At 47.4% G+C, this 19,745-nt stretch overlaps 1 protein-coding gene across 1 annotated transcript; it reads left to right on the top strand.

The window, feature by feature from the left end:
• The first annotated feature begins 2,346 nt into the window (after positions 1–2,346).
• Positions 2,347–19,545, top strand: Gabrp (gamma-aminobutyric acid type A receptor subunit pi). The gene is made up of 9 exons (XM_027938749.2): positions 2,347–2,399; positions 2,836–2,954; positions 6,692–6,759; positions 7,529–7,746; positions 9,562–9,644; positions 15,270–15,407; positions 16,448–16,600; positions 17,023–17,210; positions 19,243–19,545. Exons 1-9 carry the CDS (start codon positions 2,347–2,349, stop codon positions 19,543–19,545), a joined length of 1,323 nt encoding a protein of 440 aa, XP_027794550.2.
• Positions 19,546–19,745: the final 200 nt, after the last annotated feature.

Here is a 19,745-nt window from a genome sequence, read left to right as displayed (position 1 = left end):
TCGCGTGGCTCCAGGTGCCTCCTCACTGCCTGCATGTCTCTCCCATCGAAGACTGGCCCTCTGGGGTGTCCCCACGTGTCTGGTTCATTGGGGGAGTGGCCTCAACTTCCAGGACATTGGAAGGCGTGGGAGCCACTTAGTGGACCTCTTAAACTTGATGATCAGGGCCAAGGAAAAGGACCAAGGCATCCTGGAGCAAAGGGGTTAAAGGAACAAAGAATGACTTTGGTCACTAGTGGGTTGGTAATGTGGGGTTTACAGCTGGTATTTCAATGAGCAAGCAGGAACGGGCTGAGGTAGACAGGCTGAGCCGAATCATGAGTGCTACTTGGTGCAAAGGTGTTCGTTACTGGCTTTGTAGTGAAAAACTTGGAAACTAATATTCATGAGCAGGGCGTGTGTTCGTCTGTGTGGTAGAAAGCTGGCAGACAGCACATTCAGATCACAGAGCAAAGATGAAGAGGACTCGGGAGAGCCAGGCAGGTGGTGCACTCCTGTAATCCCTGTAGCTGGGGAGGCTGAGGCAGGAGGATGGTGAGTTCAAAGCCAGCCTCAGCAACCTAGCGTGGCCCTAAGCAATTCAATGAGACCCTGTCTCTAAATAAAATACAAAAAAAGGGCTGGGGATGTGGCTCAGTGGTTAAGTGCCCCTGAGTTCAATCCCCAATACCAAAAAAAAAAAAAAAAAAAAAAGGACCTGGGTGAGCCTCTTGGACTCAGTTCTGTCCCTCGCTTGCTGCAGAACCTTGTGACATTTCTTATCCTCTCTAAGCCTCAGTTTTCTCCTTTGTCAAATGAGGATGGTAGTTACGGCTTCAAAGAAGCATAAGGATTTTAGAGGCACTCAGCCCAGGCAACGTTCATTAAGTGTTCAATAAATGTCAGCTACTTGAAATGGAAACAAGTAAATAACAAAATGCACATACAATCACCAGATTTCACTTTTCAATTTTTTTTCTTTATGCAGAAACATAAGTACACATAAACAAAGCAACTGTTAACAATGTTTATCTCAGAAGCATGAGAAACGAGGACTTACACTTCCTTTGTTTTGCTTTTGCCTTTTAAAGTAGACTTGATGTTTCTTTCTTTTTTTAATGTTTATTTTTTAGTTGTAGTTGGCCACAATACCTTTATTTTATTCATTTATTTTTATGTGGTACTGAGGATCGAACCCAGGGCCTTGCACGTGCTACGCCAGCGCTGTGCCACTGAGCCACAATCTCAGCCCTAGACTTGATGTTTCTAGAGCAGATTTAGGTTCACGGTAAAAAACAAACCCCTCACACACATGTGACTGCCACTGCCATCGACATCTCACGGCAGAAGGGGACACTTGTTGCAGTCTAGGAACCTACACTGACAGATGGCTGAGTTTCACTTTTAACTTTACTCCTGTCTTGTTTCTGTTCCTACAATGAGCAGCTGGCTCTCTAAGCAGCACAATGTTATGTCATGAAGGGCTGAATCTGGCCTGAAGGTCCAGAATAGCTGGACTCTAGGAAGTAGCCTGGTTTACAGAAGTTACCACGGAGAGCAGGGTGAACCAGCCAGGTGCTGCCTGGGAAGACAGCCTGAACCCAAGAACCCCATGCCACTGTCACGGCCACCGAGGTCCAGAGACCTCATGCTCTCCCATGAGAGTAGATCCAAGGGGCCAGTCCCCTGGGCCATGCCTACCCCAAGGTCTCCACACACACACCAGCTGAAAGGCTTCAGAGCTCCCAGGGATCAGCCAACTGAGGCACAGGCCTGTCCTGAAGGAACACAATACAGAGGCACAGTAGCCAGCCTTGGATTCAGAGTCACCTCTGCCACTCCGGTGCACAGTCCTCTCCACGAGGCATCATAAGACGGGATTCACCTGCCCACCACACCAGGGGGCTGTGAAGATGGCCAACACAGCTGCCTCATGGCCTGGACTGTAAGATAGATGGGACAGCGCCCGACTGGGTGAGGGCAGACGCAGTCGGGGTGGCAGGACAGGGCCACAGTAAGCACAGCCGTGCAGCTCACAAAATATGCAGACCAGGGCAGCTGGCTGCATTTCCTGGCTCAGGTGAATCATTGTCTAAATAAGGGCTCGGCCTTTATTTGGGTTTGATTTAAAACAATCCTCCAAAATGATGGCAATCCTAGAAGACCCCCCGGGAGCAGGGGCTGCTTAGAAGGCCAGGAGAGAGGGACTGTCAGGAACTGGGAGTCGAGGAACCTCCATACCTGCCCACCCCAGGAAGGGGAAGCCCGCAGGCAGGGGAGCCTTCGGACGTCTCCCCTCACCTCACCTGTCTGTCTTCTCCCCAGTGATTCCTACTCAGACCCTGTCTGTGTGGACAGCTCCTCAAGATGAGCTACGGTCTCCGGCTGACCTTCGTGTGTCTGAGCCTCTTGGCTCCAAGGTAAACTGTGCTGCCCCACCGTGGCCTTGGTCTGAACTGTGTTGCCAAGGGCCCCATGGTGGATGGTTGCTGAATTTCCTTCTGCCCTATGGTGAAGCTCACCCTGTTCCTTTCCCCTCCCTCAATCACCAGAACAAAACAACGTCCTGCCACCCATTCTCAGTAGAGGACAAGAGTGTCCTCTACTGAACCCTTGAGCTGTTCAGAACACTCTGAGGGTCCCCAAATTATCTTGACAGTTTGATCTAAGCAAGAGCATCATAAAATGGAGACACTAACTCAATCAGCTGAAAATGAAGAGACTTCTCCTTAGAAAAGTCGCTGCCGGTGACTAGACACACCACAGGCGAATTCAAGTTCACGTTGACGCCCATCCGTGTTTACTCACTCATGAACAAGCATGTAGAACAGAGCCCCGCCCCCCTTTCTTTTCCAGGATGTGCGTCCAGGGGAACCAGTTCAACATCGAGGTCAGAAGAAGTGACAAGCTCTCCCTGCCTGGCTTTGAGAACCTCACAGCAGGATATAACAAATTTCTCAGGCCCAACTTTGGTGGTAGGTTATCCTTTGTGACCAGGACAACAGTCCCTGGCGTCCTTCGCCTTCCTGACTTTCCTGTCCCTGCCGAAGCTGTTTATCTGATTTGAACTGTTCTTCCAATTTGACTTCCCAGGAAAATGCCGATTTTCCTTTCACAGAAAAAAAAGGCTCTCTCCTCTGAGAAGCCCACCCTGATTTCTCCAGGGTCCATCTCTTTTCTTCGACCCTTGTTTTGAATCATAGCCAAGCGTTGCCCTGTGATACTGTACCTGGCTCAGCTCAGGACAGCAGCCCCTTGAGGAGTCCTGCTTGTACCTCCTTCACCCCCACAGAAGCTCCATGCTGGACATACATACAGCAACTTGCCAACTAATATCTGTTGAAAAATGAGGCCAAAGGGTGAGGGTAGCTAACTCTACCTCTTCAGAGCTGGGAAGGCCACCAGGGTGTCCTTGATCCAGAGCTGCCCACTGGAGGAGTCTGGGCCTCTGGAGACAGGCCACCTTGGTATCCTGCCCTGCTCAGGTCACAGGTCAGCCACAGCCCATGGGAAGCTGGCCTTGGAGCAGGTACTGGTGGACCCCAGAGCACAGCAGGGGCAGCGGCCGATCACAGGCCTCAGGTGGAGGTCCAAGGGGTGCCTGGCCACACAATTAGGATCTGAGTCCCTTATGCCAAGGGACCTCCAGAGCTAGCTTCTCAGGCCCTGATGATGGGCAGGTGAGCCTGAACACCTTGGCCAGGTCCTCAAACGTCTCTCAACGTCTCTCTCCTCCCGAGATTCAAACAACTAAGTCAGGTCACTGTCTTGTTTCCCTGTCACTGGCCAACAAGATACAGGGTGCTTGGGCAAGGAGGCCGTTCTGAGAACAGGAAGCCTGGGGTGGACCTAGAGGAATGTAAGGCCCTGTCCCATCTGGGGTGAAAATGGGCTCTGGGGTCCTTGGTCAGAGAGGGAAACACAAGTCCTCTCCCCTCCCCTTCTGGCTCCCTGCTTCTTAAAGGGACCCACACTCACGGGGCAGCCTGGAATCTCTGTAATGTCCGTGCACCCAGCTTCTAGGACCTGAGGCCCTTAAGAGACAAGAGCTCCACAGGACAGTTCAGGAACTGAGCTGGACAGAGCAAAGGGCTGCCAGCAGGCACTGAGGAAGCTACTGAGGCAGTGCCACTGACCTCTTTCCTAGGAGGAAGCTGCCCTCTGGTGGCACTGCTCACTCCTGTAACTCCAGGGAGAAGGAGCGAGCTCTGGTCCACAGAAAAGCCAGCTGCAGCAAGGCCTGGACTAGACTGTCCAGGAAGAAACCAAACAAACGCTGGGCAGGACTGGAGCTCTCTGTGCCTCCTAACCCGCCATCCACTTACAACAGATGCCAAAATCTTCCCAAGCCCAGCCCCCCGAGAGGCCTTGTCCTAATCTGTTTGTGTTTGGTGCTGCTGGAAAGAAGACCTGAGTGAGTCTGGGTAGTTCATAATGAGCAGAAACTAACTGGCTCCCAGTTCTAGAGGCTGAGAAGTCCAGTTCAGCACCGGGCACTGCCTTCTTACTGCGTCATCACATGGTGGGGGGCAAGAGTGGGACCATCTTGCTGCTCATGATCGCATGAATCCTACCCTCAAGGGTATGATTAATCACCTGATGCTTAATCACCAGTTAAAGGTCTTGCCCCTTAATACTATTAAAATGGCAATTTATTTTCAACATGAGTTTGGGGAGTGTGCTGGTCATTTTCCCATCACTGTGACCAAAATACCTGGCAAGAACAACTTAGAGGAAGAAAAGTTTATTTCGAGCCAATGGTTTCAGAGGTTCAGCCCATGATCAGCCGACTCCGTTGCTTTGGGCCGAAGGTGAGGCTGCCCATCATGGTAGATGGGCATGTTGGAGAAGCACTGCCCCATTCACGGCAGCCAGGAAGCAGGGAGAGAGAGAGAAGGAGGGAAGGGATGGCAGGACACACCCCAGTGACCCACCTGTTCTTGCCACACCCCACCTGTCAACCATTACCACCCGGTCAGTCCTTTCAAACTAGAATGGACTGATCACAGCTCTCAGAAGCCAATCACTGCACCTCCAGACATACCTGAATTAACATAGGAGCTTCTGGGGGAAACCTCATATCCAAACCACAACAAGAGGGGACAAACCACAGCAGCACTAGTACCTCTATGTGAACTAGCACAGAAAGATCTAGCAATTTGCTCAAGGTTGCAAGGCTGTTAAGGGACCAGCATGGGATTCAAACCCTTCTCCCTGACTCCAGGATCCCCTTCTTGATGCTGTGCTTTGCTGTCCAGAGGGGCAGGAAGCCACTCTATACCCCGCCCTTTCAGAAAGCACCTTCCAGGGTCTGCCCTCAAAGATCTCTCTTTTCCCACCAAGTATTAACACTCAAGTATCTTTCAATTGCATTGGTTCTAAAACTCCATTTCCAAACTCCCACCTCCATTCGATGTCTTGGTTTTCTCAGATTAATAATTAAGCTGCTTTGTCTGATTCATTCGGATGAGACGTTTTCAAGCTTCTTTTGAATTCCACCTCTCTTCTGCCAGTTAATGCATTGCTACAGTCCCTTGGGGCTCTCCCAGTTATTTATTGCAAGTGAATGCATCTATTAACCTAGTGAGCAAAGGTTCTTTTCTCCTCTCAAATTGGCTAGGATTGGGGAAGAGAGAGGAGGAAAGGGAAATGCCTCTGACGGCAGCTATTATAACATGATGAGCAAGACCCGCAATAGGTAACCGTGTCTGAGCACCTTCTGCAGGTGATGGGCAGGCACTTCACATACATTCCCTCTTACTGAAACTCGGCAAAGACACTGCCATACCCCCGACCTTATTTAACCCTCTCCATGACCCTAGGATATCATTAGCATCAGCCCAACTTGCAGGTGACAGCACTGCCGCTCGAGAAGATTCGGTAACTTTTCTCAAATCTCAGAGCTGGGATGTGGTGGAGCTGAGAACTCACATGGCTCAGACTCGGGTTTTTTTTCCCACATCTGTGGTCTCAGGAGAAGTAGTCTGGCTTGGCCTGGCCTGGCTCCTGAGACAGTGGCTGGGAGCCTGCAGTCTTGGGAGCTATGAACAGTTCTCTCTGGAGTTGGATTCATCTGCCAGCTCTCCAGAATTGAGGCCTAACAGAGTCTGTGCACAGGACAAAGTGCAGAAGGTTCTGGAACTCTAAGTAGTTTAGGGTTCCTGGAGAGTAGAGGAAGAGGAGAAGGTGTTAGGACATCAGCAGGAGCTCAGCTATGAGGGGGCAAGATGAATGCCATCTGGTGGTAAGTCTAGTTCGATGAAGAGAGGGGAGGACAGTGGTCTCCACCCAGACTACCAAGTCTGTCACATTCTACATGATTAGTCCCTTGCAAGCAACACAGGAAAAATCCTCCATCTGAGAAGTAGCAAATGCTTTATCACTATGCCTTTTAAAGTAATGGAGCAATGTCCCATATGTAGTAAGATAACAATTCACTTACGCATATTTTTCATACAAAGGGAGATGCACTATACACAGCGGTTGCTCCTGAGAAGGAGTAAGATAGAAATTAGCCTTGTCATAGTTTAAGATTTTTTCAAATTTTTCTAACAAGCAAGTGTTACTTTTGCAATTTTTAATAGTTTTGTTTTTCCAATGCACCAATGCAGAGGGTGGCTGTGTAGTCCAATGGGGGTGAAATGGATGGGTGGGGGAGAAGGACATATTGTGTGTTTCTACTAAGTTTTTCTGGATTTTTCTCCATCCTTAGGAGAACCAGTTCAGATAGCGCTGACTCTGGACATCGCAAGCATCTCTAGTATTTCCGAGAGTAACATGGTAAGCACCGTTCCCCTCCATTTCACCCAAGGCTCCCTGGCCTCGAGTGTCTTGGGCATATGCTTTCCAGCTACTCCAAGACAGAAGGGGAGGAAGCACTGCCCTTCTCCACTTGGAATCGCAGAAGCTAGAGACCTAGACCCAGATTCAAGATAGTGGGAAACTGGGAGAACAGGGTTTCTCAGTCTCAGAAAGAAAGTGGATTCAAAGGCCAGGAGGAAAGAAACCAGTGAGTGAAGAAGGCACATTTAGTGAGGGATAAAAAAAAAAATTGGAAAAAAAAGAATAAAAGTGCTGTGGGAAGCCTGGACATCACACAGCGCTTCAGAGATGGGGACACAGGAAAGCCACCATCTAATGACCGCCTCCGCAGGGCCTCTTATCTAAGAGATCACCTGAAAGACTGGGTCACACTGGGGGAGGTTTGCCAAGAGGTCACTGGGCATCCAGGTCAATCTCGGACAACCTAAGCACTTTGCCCACCAAAATCCTTAGCCATTTGATCTCGGGAAATGCAAGCTTTTGGGCCAGGGAGGTCAAGGCCCTGGACCGGGACTCCCTGCTGGTAGGAGAGTCGTCATCTAGAATTAACAGCACAGTGTTTTCTCTCACTGCTGCAGGTGACACACAACTTCTCCACCCAGGTCTGCGCACTTGCTCTAAATGGAAGTGGGAGGGTAACACGTGACCCTCGTGATCTGCTCTGGAGGGTTCACTGCCCCCCCCACCCCGTTCACTCACCCATCTCCGTGCCCTGCTTCCCCCTCAGGACTACACGGCCACCATATACCTCCGACAGCGCTGGACAGACCCGCGGCTGGTGTTTGAAGGCAACAAGAGCTTCACTCTGGACGCCCGACTGGTGGAGTTCCTCTGGGTGCCTGACACCTACATTGTGGAGTCCAAGAAGTCCTTCCTCCACGAAGTCACTGTGGGAAACAGACTCATCCGCCTCTTCTCCAACGGCACAGTCCTGTATGCGCTCAGGTGAGCTGGCATTGGGGCTGGGAGGCAAAGCACCTGGAAGAAGACTCAGATGATCTTAGGCCGTTCTGCCATGCTCCTGCCCTCCTAGAGCCTTCATAACAGTGGGCCCTCTCTCATCCACTCTGGCTCCTCAGCATCTACAGAGCACGTGCTCTGTGCCAAGCCCTGCACTGGATACGAGGGAGCAGAGCTGGACAGGACACAGCCTGTCTTCAAGGACACTGGAAACAGAGGCATCCCCCAGTGCTGGGGCCCAAGGTGGGGAGTAGGTTAGTGGTTTGGGGGTGATGTTAGGAGAGGCTCTCACAAGATTCTGGGCTGAGTCCTAAAGTGTGAAGGAAATGACAAGGGCAGCGAGGTGCATGGGACCCTTCATGGGACTCGGTGGAGCAGGTTGCTCCAGAAGGTGACAGCTGGTCTGAGTCATATTTGCACAGAATCAAGGCTCAGTGCCACCAAGCCTCTGTCACCTGCATTCTTGGGCTCTCCATGCGTACTCCCCAACTCCTGAGGCCTAAAATTCCTTCCACCCAATCGCTCATGGAGCCTGAGGGCTAGAACAGGAAAGGAGGTCTCTACATGCTGTAGCAAAGGCTCGTCCTGTATAAACGAGGTACAAGGATCATGCACAATAGGCTCCCCGAGGCCTGGGGGTGGAGGCCAGGACCAAATATCGAAGACATTGATCTTTAATACAGAGTAAGAGTCTCAAGTTATAAAGCAAAGACTGAGCTAGCCATTAACAGGACTTCTGCACACAGCTCAGCAGCCCCAAATTTTGCAAAGACCAATCCAAACCTCAACTCCTCTTTCAGGAAACCTAACTAGACCTCTCTCTTGACCCCAACTCCAATTGACACTAATGTACCCTTCCCTGTGTCCCCACTGCACATGTGTGCTTATCTTATGTGTCTGTCTGCAAGAGAGCAGCACAATCAGTTTGGGGTAAGGATTATGAACAGTAGGTAATGGTTTGTAGCCTGGCACTGGAGTCATAAAGACTTGGGTACAATCCCTGCTCTGTCCTGGGCAGCTCTGTAGCCATAGGCAAGTTATGTGACCCTCTGAGCCTCAGGTTCCTTAGCATCAAAATGAGAATAATAGTATTTCCTACCTCCCAGAGGCTCAAAGGGCTGAACGCAAGCAGAGAACTCAGCAAGCACTGGATGAATGGTCATTGTTATTCTGTCTCCCTTTAGGGGAGCGTGGGATCCTCAAGGTGGGCACTGTGCTGTGGTGACCTCTGCTTCCTAGAGCACCTCTCACTGTCCTTAATAAATAAGGAAGCCAAGTGAAAATATGTGACTCTTGAAAAAAAAGTCCTGTAGATTGAAATCTCCACCACAAGGGCTTCTCTGACACTGAGCTGACCGTCCCTGGGTGTTGAGCCCCTAGAGCCACTGAGCCCGGTACCCTCCACTCCCTCTGCATCCTGATCCCATCAAGAAGCCAGGAGACCAGGGCTCCAGTTCCAACTCTGCCACTCAGAGCCACCTGAGCCTGAGCAAGCCCCGTGATCACTGTCATGACCTTGCACAGGTAGACACATTGAAAAACTGAAAGGAAGACATCTTAAACCAGCCAGCCGTGAGTCTGCTCTGTGATATGCTGGCTGGCTGGCCTCTGAGTGGCTAGCCTGCCAACTCCCCCACTCTGGACCCAGCTTCTCTTAGTCTCATGGGTGTTGTTGAACATACAAAGAGCACAGGAAACCTCAAAAATTTGGGGGGATGGGTCTCCACGCCACATGATCCCTGCAGGAACCCAAGTGAAAGTCCTCGGAACACTCTTCTGAACTCGTTTTTTCTTTCTTAGAATCACAACGACTGTGGCATGCAACATGGACCTGTCCAAGTACCCCATGGACACGCAGACGTGCAAGCTGCAGCTGGAGAGCTGTGAGTGGCCACGCCCACAGGCCCCTTTCCTGGGTGACCTGGATCTGGAATTCAGTGTCCCCTACCCAGTGATCCTTCTTTTTCTGGTGTTGATTCACAATGGATTCAGTCCTTCTGACTATCCTTCCAAATGGATTTAGGTTCTTCTCAAAGAAAAACCTTCTAACATCACATCTTTTGGGGATTATTATTGTGCATTATTATTATTATGCATTATTACCAAAGAGACAAAGGAAGGGAATGCTTTGGTGGGATTCATGGTCTAGACCAGGGACCCCCAAGCCTCCTCCACGTGCCAACTCAGCCCATCATCTCTTCTGTTAATCAAGGTTAATGGGGAAGCCCTGCCCACTCATTTATGTGTCACCTGTGGCTGCTGTTACACTGGGACAGCAGAGTCAAGTCTTTATGACAGAGACCCAAGGGCCCACAAAGCCACAAATACTGACAGTCTGCCTTGCTGCAGAGCTTCCAAGAGCCCCTAATGAGCAAATTCCAGGTGAAATTCCAAGAAGGAGCAGTAATATTTCCCAGAATTGTGTAACCACAGAATATGACTCACTTGTTTCATGAGTATCTCTACTTTATAGAGAACATCTTGATAAAAATGGGTCTACACTAACACCTGATAGTTTAACTCTTAACTTTTTATTTATACCATCTATCTGGCTGCTCATCCTCAAAGTGTCTGTGGTGCTGGGTGAGTTCCTTTTGAATCCCCCTTGGCCATGATCTTCACCCCCACATCCCCACTGTCAGTCTACCAAAATTCAATCAACCATGGGTCCCTACAGACACCAATGACAACCTTCTACCAACACCCTTTCCATTTGTCAGCACATAACCCTCTAGTTTCTAGAAAGCCTCAAAAGCTTTCTTTTTTTTTCTCCTTTTATGTTTTTTCTGGTGCAAAAGCACTGTGGTCACTAGCAAAACTCCCTCTTCACTGCAGAGGAAGTAGAGAAGCTAGAGGGAAAGACTCCTGAGAGGAGGTAACCAGTGTGTGTGACCTTGATGTGCTATTGCCCTGGGCCTCCTTGACCAAGAAACATTTCATACATTCCTGCCACTGGACTAGAAGGTCAACAGGGATTTTGTTCCTGTGGCTCATTCATGATATAAGCTATAGATTTTTTTCTGAGTGTACCATAAAGTGATTTTAAAACAGTAATATGGGGATAATGAAAAGCTTTTAATAACTCCTTTCCAGTTTCTCTAGTGCCCATTTATTATCATTATTTTCCCCAAACTGAGTAACCACACGATGCTTATTTTGGATTCCCCAAATCCTGCCAGAATGTTAAACTGAATTACGACACAATCGTCACACAGGACTCCAATATTCCTCTGCTAGCTCCTTTCCATTACTTAGGACGAGGGCCACTGTTTTTCTTTTCCTCTGTGTCCTAAGGAAAATATTTTGACTCTTTCTAATACTTTAGTTCTGCATATTTTCCCACTAAGGTCTCCAGCGAGTCTGGAGTGCTGGTTGAGTTCCCCTGTCAGCCCTCATTTAAATGCCTTTGCTTCTTCCACTCAACGACTAAATGACTTCTGTGCCAGATAGTGAGGTAGATGTTTGCAATACAAAGATGAAATGATGTGCCAGCCTTCAGTCTGTCCTCTCATGGAGAGCAGGACTTACTTAAAATAATTACAGAGACTAGATGGTGACAATAAGAAGTAATGGCACTGTGGAGCCTGGAGGAGTTCGAGGTGTTCTAGAGGAGATATCACTTGAAATCAGACATGAGGGATCTGTTGAAGCTGGCCCAGGGGACGAGGAGTGGGACACAGCGTCTGCCAAGGCACAAGAGCAAGAGGGAACATAGCAGAGGTTAGCAGGGCCAAGTGGGGGCTGACATGGCTCTGGCTAGGCATGTCTGGAGTGTGGCTGGAGTGTGGCTGGGGCCTGGTCAGGGCGTGGCTGGGGCGTGGCTGGGGCGTGGCTGGGGCCTGGTCAGGGCGTGGCTGGGGCGTGGCCTGCGGGTAGAGTGCTTGCCTAGCACATTCAAGGCCCTGGGTTCTATCCCTAGCGTTGAAAAAAACTGTCAACATGCAAAGCAATCCGTTAATATTTATCACACAACTGCTTCCAACTTTTCAAAGAACTTACTTGCTATATGTAAAGTTTAACATAATAATGCCAGCTAAACGGGCATCTAAATTGCAACCTGGGGATTTGCTTATGATGAGAAATGAAGGTTTACTCTTAAGTGATGTGTGTCAAATGAACTCCCTGGCACTGTTAAACAATCTCCATTGTTAATAAGCCACTCTAAAATGCTCACCAAACTTGTCACCTGCGCGGAAAAGAGTACCACAGATAGGACTTGTTAAGGCAGCTAAGCCTGGCTTGTGGTGTGGAGGGGACTGCGGACAGGCTCTGGAGACAAATGGGCCCTCTGTACCTAAGGACACAGTGGGCAGCATCAGGAAAGTCCACCCATGGTGAGGTAGAAGCCATTTTTCAAAAGTAGACATTTAATTAAAGACTCAGATTAATTATCTTATTCATTAAATGCGTGTAGAATCTTCCTGAAGCAATGCAGCTGTTTGGTAGCAGAATAAAACTTGGGGTTATCAAAAGAGAACTCATCTGAGTCCCACATGAAACAAGTAATTGCCCTCCATGTGTCGTGGCTGGGCTCATCTCAAATCCCAAGAGCAATATTCCGCTGGAAACTTCAAGTTCTGTTTGCACAAATACTGTCCCCAGTGAGCAGGGGAAGCTTTCGCTGCATGTTTATTAAGCAGTTATCTGGGTACAGAAACCTCACTCAGGGTTTTTGTTACATGCCATCACCAAAAATGAATTGATACCATCCCACATTCCCCATAGTCACTCAGGGACAGGGGTGTGTGTGTGTGTGTGTGTGTGTGTGTGTGTGTGTTAATGTAACAATTGTGCTTTTACTAGTTGCAAAAGCAAAGTGTCCAAGTAGGAAACTGCACTCTTGGTTTTTATAGATTCTTCAGTTCTTTGGGATCCCAAGCAATTTGGACAGCTCACTTCAGTGCCAAAGTGAACTTTGGATGCTTCCAAAGGAAAGCCCACAGACAATTTTTACCTGAAAATCTTTAAAGAGCTGGTGCATTATGGAGGAGAAGACCACCCCTACTAGATATTGGTTACCAGAAGCATATTCTTTTCAAAATATTTGTCCCAGCACTAACTCCATATTTCCTAGCAGCCTTTGAAAATGAAGGCAATGGCTGGGCATGTGGCACATGATGCCTGTAACCCCAGCAGCTTATATGCTGAGGCAGGAGGAGTGCAAGTTCAAAGCCAGCCTCAGCCACGTAGGCCCTAAGCAACTTAGCAACACCCTATCTCAAAATTAAAAAAAAAAAAATGTTTAAAAAGGCTGGGACATTACTCAGTGGTTAAACTCCCTTGGGCTCAATCCCTGGCACCAAAAAAGAAAAAGAAAAGAAAATGAAGACAATAATTGTGTGCATGTACAAATATGTAACAACAAATCCCATCACTATGTGCAACTGTAATGCACCAATAAAAATGTGGGGAAAATAAAGGCAATATATTTTTGTGTTTAAGATCATAGGTACTGGAATCCCTGGACTTTTCCCATCCCTAGCCATTTGGTTTTGGGTAATGAAACTCTCTAGACCTCAGTTTACTTATCAGTGAAGTGGGAAAGTAATAGTGTCTGGCTCAATGATTTGGTTATATATATATATATATATATATATATATATATATATATATATATATGTTGTAGTTGGACACAATACCTTTATTTTATTTATTTATTTTTATGTTGTACTGACATTGAACCCAGCACCTCGCACGTCCTAGGCGAGCACTCTATCTCTGAGCCACAACCCCAGCCACTTCAATAGGTTTATTATGGTATAATTTACATACCCTAAAGTTTACAGGGGTTAAGTATAGAATTCCACAGTTTTAGTAAAATTACCAAGTTGTGTGACCATTGCCATATTGCATTCCCCCGACCCCACAGAGTTCCCTTGGCTTATCTGCAATCACCCCTCCTTCCACCACCAGCTCCCAGGCACCATGAATCTACTTTCTGTCTGTATGAATTTGTCTTTTCTGAATATTTCATACAAATGGAAATCAATATAGTATATGCTCTTTTGCATTTGTTTTTTTTTTTCCACTTAGCAGAACAGTTTTGAGGTTCATAGGCGTCACAGTGTGTTATTAGCACTTCATTCTTTTTCATTGCCAGGTAATGTTCCTTTGTATGGAGATGTACGTGTATACGTATCACAGTTAATTTATTTATTCATCAGTCGACAAACATTTGGCTATTGTGGGTAATGCTGCTCTGAACAGTTGTGTGCTAGTGTTTGTATAAATAAGATTTTATTTCTCTTGACCGGATACCTTGGTGTGAAATATGGGTCAAATGGTAAAAACATATTTAAGTTTTCAAGAAACTGCCAAACCTTTTTCCAAAGTGGTTATACCATTTTACATTCCCACCAGTGCAGTTCCAATTTCTCTATGTCCTCACTTTGTTATCTGTCTTTTTTATTGTAGTTACTCTAATGAGTATGAAGTAGCATCTTATTGTGGTTTTGATTTGCATTTTCCTAATGACCTATAATGTTGGGTATTTTTTGTGTGCTTATTATTCATTCAGATATATTTCCAAAGAGATATTTTGAGGATTAAATGAGATGATGATGTTGTAAGGCACTTAGTAATGTTTACTAAATTAAATGACATATTATAATTATCATCATTATCATCCAAGGGCTTTGAGATGAAACTTTCCTAAAGTTCAATGCAGGCTTTATTTCTTGCTTGCTTTGTTATCAGGAGAAAGTTAGGCAACCTCTCTGAATCTGAGAGCTTTTATGTATAAATTGGGCAAAACATTATAGCTCCTTAATTCTGAGACAGAATACTTATTGAGTAATACATAATACTTATTGAAGAAACACAGAAATGACTACAAGTTTGTGAGAACATTAGAGACCAAGTGGGTCCAGGATGACAATTATTGGCTAAGTTAATAAAACAGCTTTGAGATTATCAAACTCACATGGTGACAAGCATCACTGAAGTGGCTGGCTGCAGGATTCTTGTTTCGGTTTTCGCATTTCCACCAATGCGATATGAAAGACCAGTTCTGAAGTCTCTGAAGACCCATCGGCACTTACTTAGACTGCCCTGGGAAGCAGTGCAGCACAGGCCTCTGGGTGTTGATGGGTATGGTATTTCCGTGAGGAAGGAGGCCGCTGCTTACTGGGGATTGGAGCCAGGGGCCCTCAGCCACTGAGCTACATCCTCAGCCCTTTTTATTTTTCATTTTGAGACAAAGTCTTGCTAAGTTGCGTAGGGCCTTGCTAAGTTGCTGAGGCTGGCCTCTGAAGGAGGCCATATCTAAGGCTCATCATTCAGGTTTAGACCCTGCTTACCATAGGACCAGTTCTCAATGGATGGCGCATGGTCCTAGTAGGTGATGTCACTCTGAGCAGGCACTGCTGTGGCACGTGAGAGGTCTTGCCTGGAATCATCCTTGGGCCCACTACCATCAGGATGGAGTACAAACTGTTTCCATGTCATAGCATTTTCCAGACCAGTTCCGTCGGTGCCCTTGCACTGACCAGGGCTCTGTTTATTGGCAGGGGGCTATGATGGAAATGACGTGGAGTTCACCTGGCTGAGAGGGAACGATTCCGTGCGAGGGCTGGAAAACCTGCGGCTTGCTCAGTATACCATACAACGCTACTTCACCTTAGTCACCAGGTCCCAGCAGGAGACAGGTAACTCGTGTGACAAATCGTACAAAATAAAAATAACCGAACAGAAGTGGCGGGTTGCACTCTGAGTCAGAAGTCTCCTCTCTTCTCCACTTGACTCCTTCAGGGTCCAGAAACCCCTCAGAGGGGCAGAAGGGGTGGAGGGCAGAAGGTCTGCACCTATTCCTCGCACAGGACTGAAACGGATTTTCTCAAGACGGGGTTTGATTATGAGCGTCTGCCACTTTCTCATCACTTGCTCATTAGCTGATTTATGGTATAATTTTAAATCCAGGATTTACCTTGGGGTGGCAGGAACTTGAGCTGTCCCCTCAACTCTCCTGTTTTCTCCCTACTCTAGTCTGAGCCAGACTTCTGTTCCCGGGGCACAACCTCTCCACCCTTCCCCAGCCCGGCACCGGCCACTGCTGCCCTGTTGGCTGCAATGACCTTCCCTTCACAGAAGCACCTGCTTCTCCAACCCGTGGCACATGTTGTACGCCCCAAGGCCCTCTCTCCTGCTCAGAATTCGATCAGCAATAGCGCTCATTGCTCGTATCCCCCACGTCTAGGGTGTGATAGTTTCCTAAAGTACAGTAAATCCAGGATACCTCTGAAACATCAAAAATTAAATGCCATTGAATGGGTCTATTAGGTCTACCCAGTGGGAATGTTGAGAAGTGGACAGTCTCAGGTAACCCTGAGGAGGTGCTTATCCAACAACTTCTTTGTAAGCACAGAACTGAAAGATGCAGGGTTTGCATGCTGGGGGCTCACAGTCTAGTGAGGAGATGTCAAGGACACCGGTGGTCACAACAGTGTAGGAGTCAGATGACGGAGAAAAGCCCAAGCGGAACTTGCGATGCATAGTGCCAGCAGCCCTGGGAGTCCCACTCCGTGCAAAAATACCCAGGTGTTGTGGGGACCATGGCAGTTCGACATGAGCCAGGCTTTGGTGAATAACAGGGGGCTTCATGTGAATATGGTTCAGTCAACCGTCCCATGGGGACTCTGCTCCGCCATGTGAGCAGACACGATTTCTTGTCTCTTATTGACCCCGTCAGGAAATTACACCCGGTTGGTCTTGCAATTTGAGCTGCGGAGGAATGTCCTGTACTTCATTCTGGAAACCTATGTTCCCTCCACTTTTCTGGTGGTGCTGTCCTGGGTTTCATTTTGGATCTCCCTGGATTCTGTCCCTGCAAGAACCTGCATCGGTAAGTTTCTAAGAACTGGGTCACCGCGTACGTTTTTTCCCTTCCGTCACTGTCCTCATTGGTATTCCCAGGGCAATCCAACAGCTGACTCCTTGAGAGTCTTTTACAGAAAGAGACAGCGACTACTTTAGAAGCAGTGCAATTTTAAATTCGTTAGTGACAGATGAGGGGAAATTGTGATCAGGTGACCCCTGTCGGTGATGTTGTGGAAGGAAATGGTTTAGCAAACCACATTGCTCATTTCTGTGCAAAATGGGCAAATTAACCCAGGTCCACAAGGTCACAGGTTTTTCAGAATGAGATCTGCTCCGTTTCTGAGTCCTGTCCTCGCCTGGCTGACCCCTGAGTGGAGACCCTCCGCTAGGTAACAGAGGAAAGTCCACTGGCTGCCATCTTGGAAATATTTTCTGCTCTTTTCCCAGGAGTGACCACTGTGTTATCAATGACCACACTGATGATCGGGTCCCGCACGTCGCTTCCCAACACCAACTGCTTCATCAAAGCCATCGACGTGTACCTGGGGATCTGCTTTAGCTTTGTGTTTGGGGCCTTGGTGGAGTACGCTATTGCTCACTACAGCTCCCTGCAGCAGATGGAAGCCAAGGACAAGGTAAGAATCCTGAGGCCCCTGTGGGTGCTCTGTCACTTTGCCATGGGCTGCCCTGTAGAGGTGAGCTGGTTCTAGTGTCTGTCACCCAGTGACTTGCTTGGTTCCAGTAAGTCCCATCCTTCCAATGTGGGCACATCTGGAAGTCATGGGGCCCCTTGAAAAAGGTCATCCCTTTTACCAAATGCAATGAGATATCAGGACATTTAATTCCAGCAGAAAATGATTCTCATCCATAAGCAACATACAATTACAAGAACAGGAATCCATGAAAAATCTAATTTCCAACCACACTTGATCAGTTGTTTACAAGTTTCAGGTTAATATGTAGGTACTATTTAATTCTTTTGTTGCATTCTTACATTTTCAAATTATACAAGTAGTGGTTTATGGAAAAATTAAATTGAGACAAATTTCTTGATTAGCACATTTTTCTGCTAATTGGAAAAGATTGTTATTTTTTTTTATTTAGCAGCGGAACATCAGGGTCCAGTTATCTGAAAAATAATGATGATTATTATTATTTAAGTACTTACATGCACCAGATCCAAACCTTCAGGAAATATCATATCATTTTAAATGTTCCTAACCACCAACAAGGTTTTATCTCCATTTTTCAGTTGTGGAATCTGAGGGACAAGAAGGTTATCTCAGGGCACAGAGAGTAAGAGGTAGAGGGGGGATTTCCATCTAGATCTGGGGCTTCTAAGCCTGGCCCTGTCCCTCTGTCCTGCTGGCCGTGGGCATTGGGCCTCGCTCTTGGCTATTACTCTTTACAGCCCCGAGGAACCCTTGGGTCATTTGGAAGCCAAATTGAATCGATCCTACCATCTTTTAATAGGCCAATAGGAATAAGAAAGAAAATAGTAGGATCCAATTCAGAAGACATACCTGCCTTTGGCAATGGGCCAGACTGCGCTAAGTCCAACAGTGGGCAGATGAGGCATCATTAGAAGGGGCAGAAGGGGCTCTCCTTGTGTCCTGCTGTTGCCAGCAGCACTCCACAAAGCCACGTTGTCCAAGTGACACAGGCAAAGAAGTCTACACACTGAGCCAGCCAAAGAAGAATGTGGGTTTCATTCATTCTGCTCCCTGCAGGCTCCCTGAAGGGACAGGAAAGGGGTCTAATTACCCCCCAAGTGTCTAGTTTTCTAGATTGGTAAAAGGGGGGTTGGAATGTGACTGAGATCCTCTACCAAAGCACCAGATGCTCTTATTTTCCTGAGTGTGTAATAATAGATGCGCTATTGAGTACTTGCTGTATGCTAAACACCTATCAACAGCTTTTAGTCCACCCAACAACCCAGTGAAATAGTACCATTATTGTCCTTATTTTACTATAGAGAAACCTGCCAGAGAGGCAAGGTGACTCATCCAGGACCCTACTCCTAATAAATAGCCTGTCCCCAAATCCAAACCACATTCTGTCTGACTGCATTACATTCCCCGCAGCCTGGGCACGCCCACCTGCTAGAGAACACCAACCCTCTGCAACTGCAAGGGGAGCATCAAAGTTTCCACTTTTGTGTGGCATAGACCTCAGGACACGGCTGATTTCTATTATCTCCCATAACCACTAATTCCTTCTCCCTGGAAAATAATAGAATTTCACCAAATACTTGCTAAATACTTCACATGATTTATTCCACTTAATCTCCCCATCAGCTCCCACGGTAGCTATTTATATCATGACCCATTTTGCAGGCAAGTAAATGAAGTCTAAGAGAGATTAAGGTGACTAGATGTCCACAAGAGTAGGAGGCTGAGTGGGATCTAAACCCAGGTCTGCTGACTTTACAGCCTGCGCAGCTGGTATCTGGCACTCTGCCCTGTGGATCTAGGGAGGGTGATGGTTGTTTGTCATGCAGGCTGGGGACCCACAGGTAGGTGCCCACAAACAGGACAGCAGGGCTGCAAGTCTCTGTTAAACTTAATTACTCAACACTTAGGCCTCTAAACTTCTCATTAGTTTACTGCCCACTTATTTCTTTGCTGAATCAAGTCTTCCAAGCTAACGGCATGGTTTGTGAACTAGGGCACGGCGAAGGAGGTGGAAGAAGTCAACATCACTAACATCATCAACAGCTCCCTCTCCAGCTTTAAGCGGAAGATCAGCTTTGCCACCATTGAAATCTCGGGTGACAATGTTGACTACAGCAACATGACAATGAAAACCAGCGACAAGTTCAAGTTCGTCTTCCGAGAAAAGATGGGCAGGATTGTGGATTATTTCACAATTCAAAACCCCAGCAATGTTGATCGATATTCCAAACTACTGTTCCCTTTGGTTTTTATGCTAGCCAATGTTTTCTACTGGGCATACTACCTATACTTCTGAGACAGCCTTGAACTTTGTGTTTGCCATAGGTGTCCAGCAGAACAAGGTCATGATGTCAATGGAATTCTAGGCCAAACGTGCTGTCTAGCACAGTGGTGCCAAAAGTGGCTAAAACGACACTTATTTCTGTTCAAACGATGAGTTCTCAGCTGTTAAAAATTCTAAGTTGTGTCGCAGTCCAAACATTATAGGTTTTGTAA

Source organism: Marmota flaviventris, chromosome 5 (genome assembly GCF_047511675.1).
Source record: "Marmota flaviventris isolate mMarFla1 chromosome 5, mMarFla1.hap1, whole genome shotgun sequence".
Lineage (NCBI taxonomy): Eukaryota > Metazoa > Chordata > Mammalia > Rodentia > Sciuridae > Marmota > Marmota flaviventris.
This window is presented reverse-complemented; position numbering and strand designations above follow the sequence as displayed.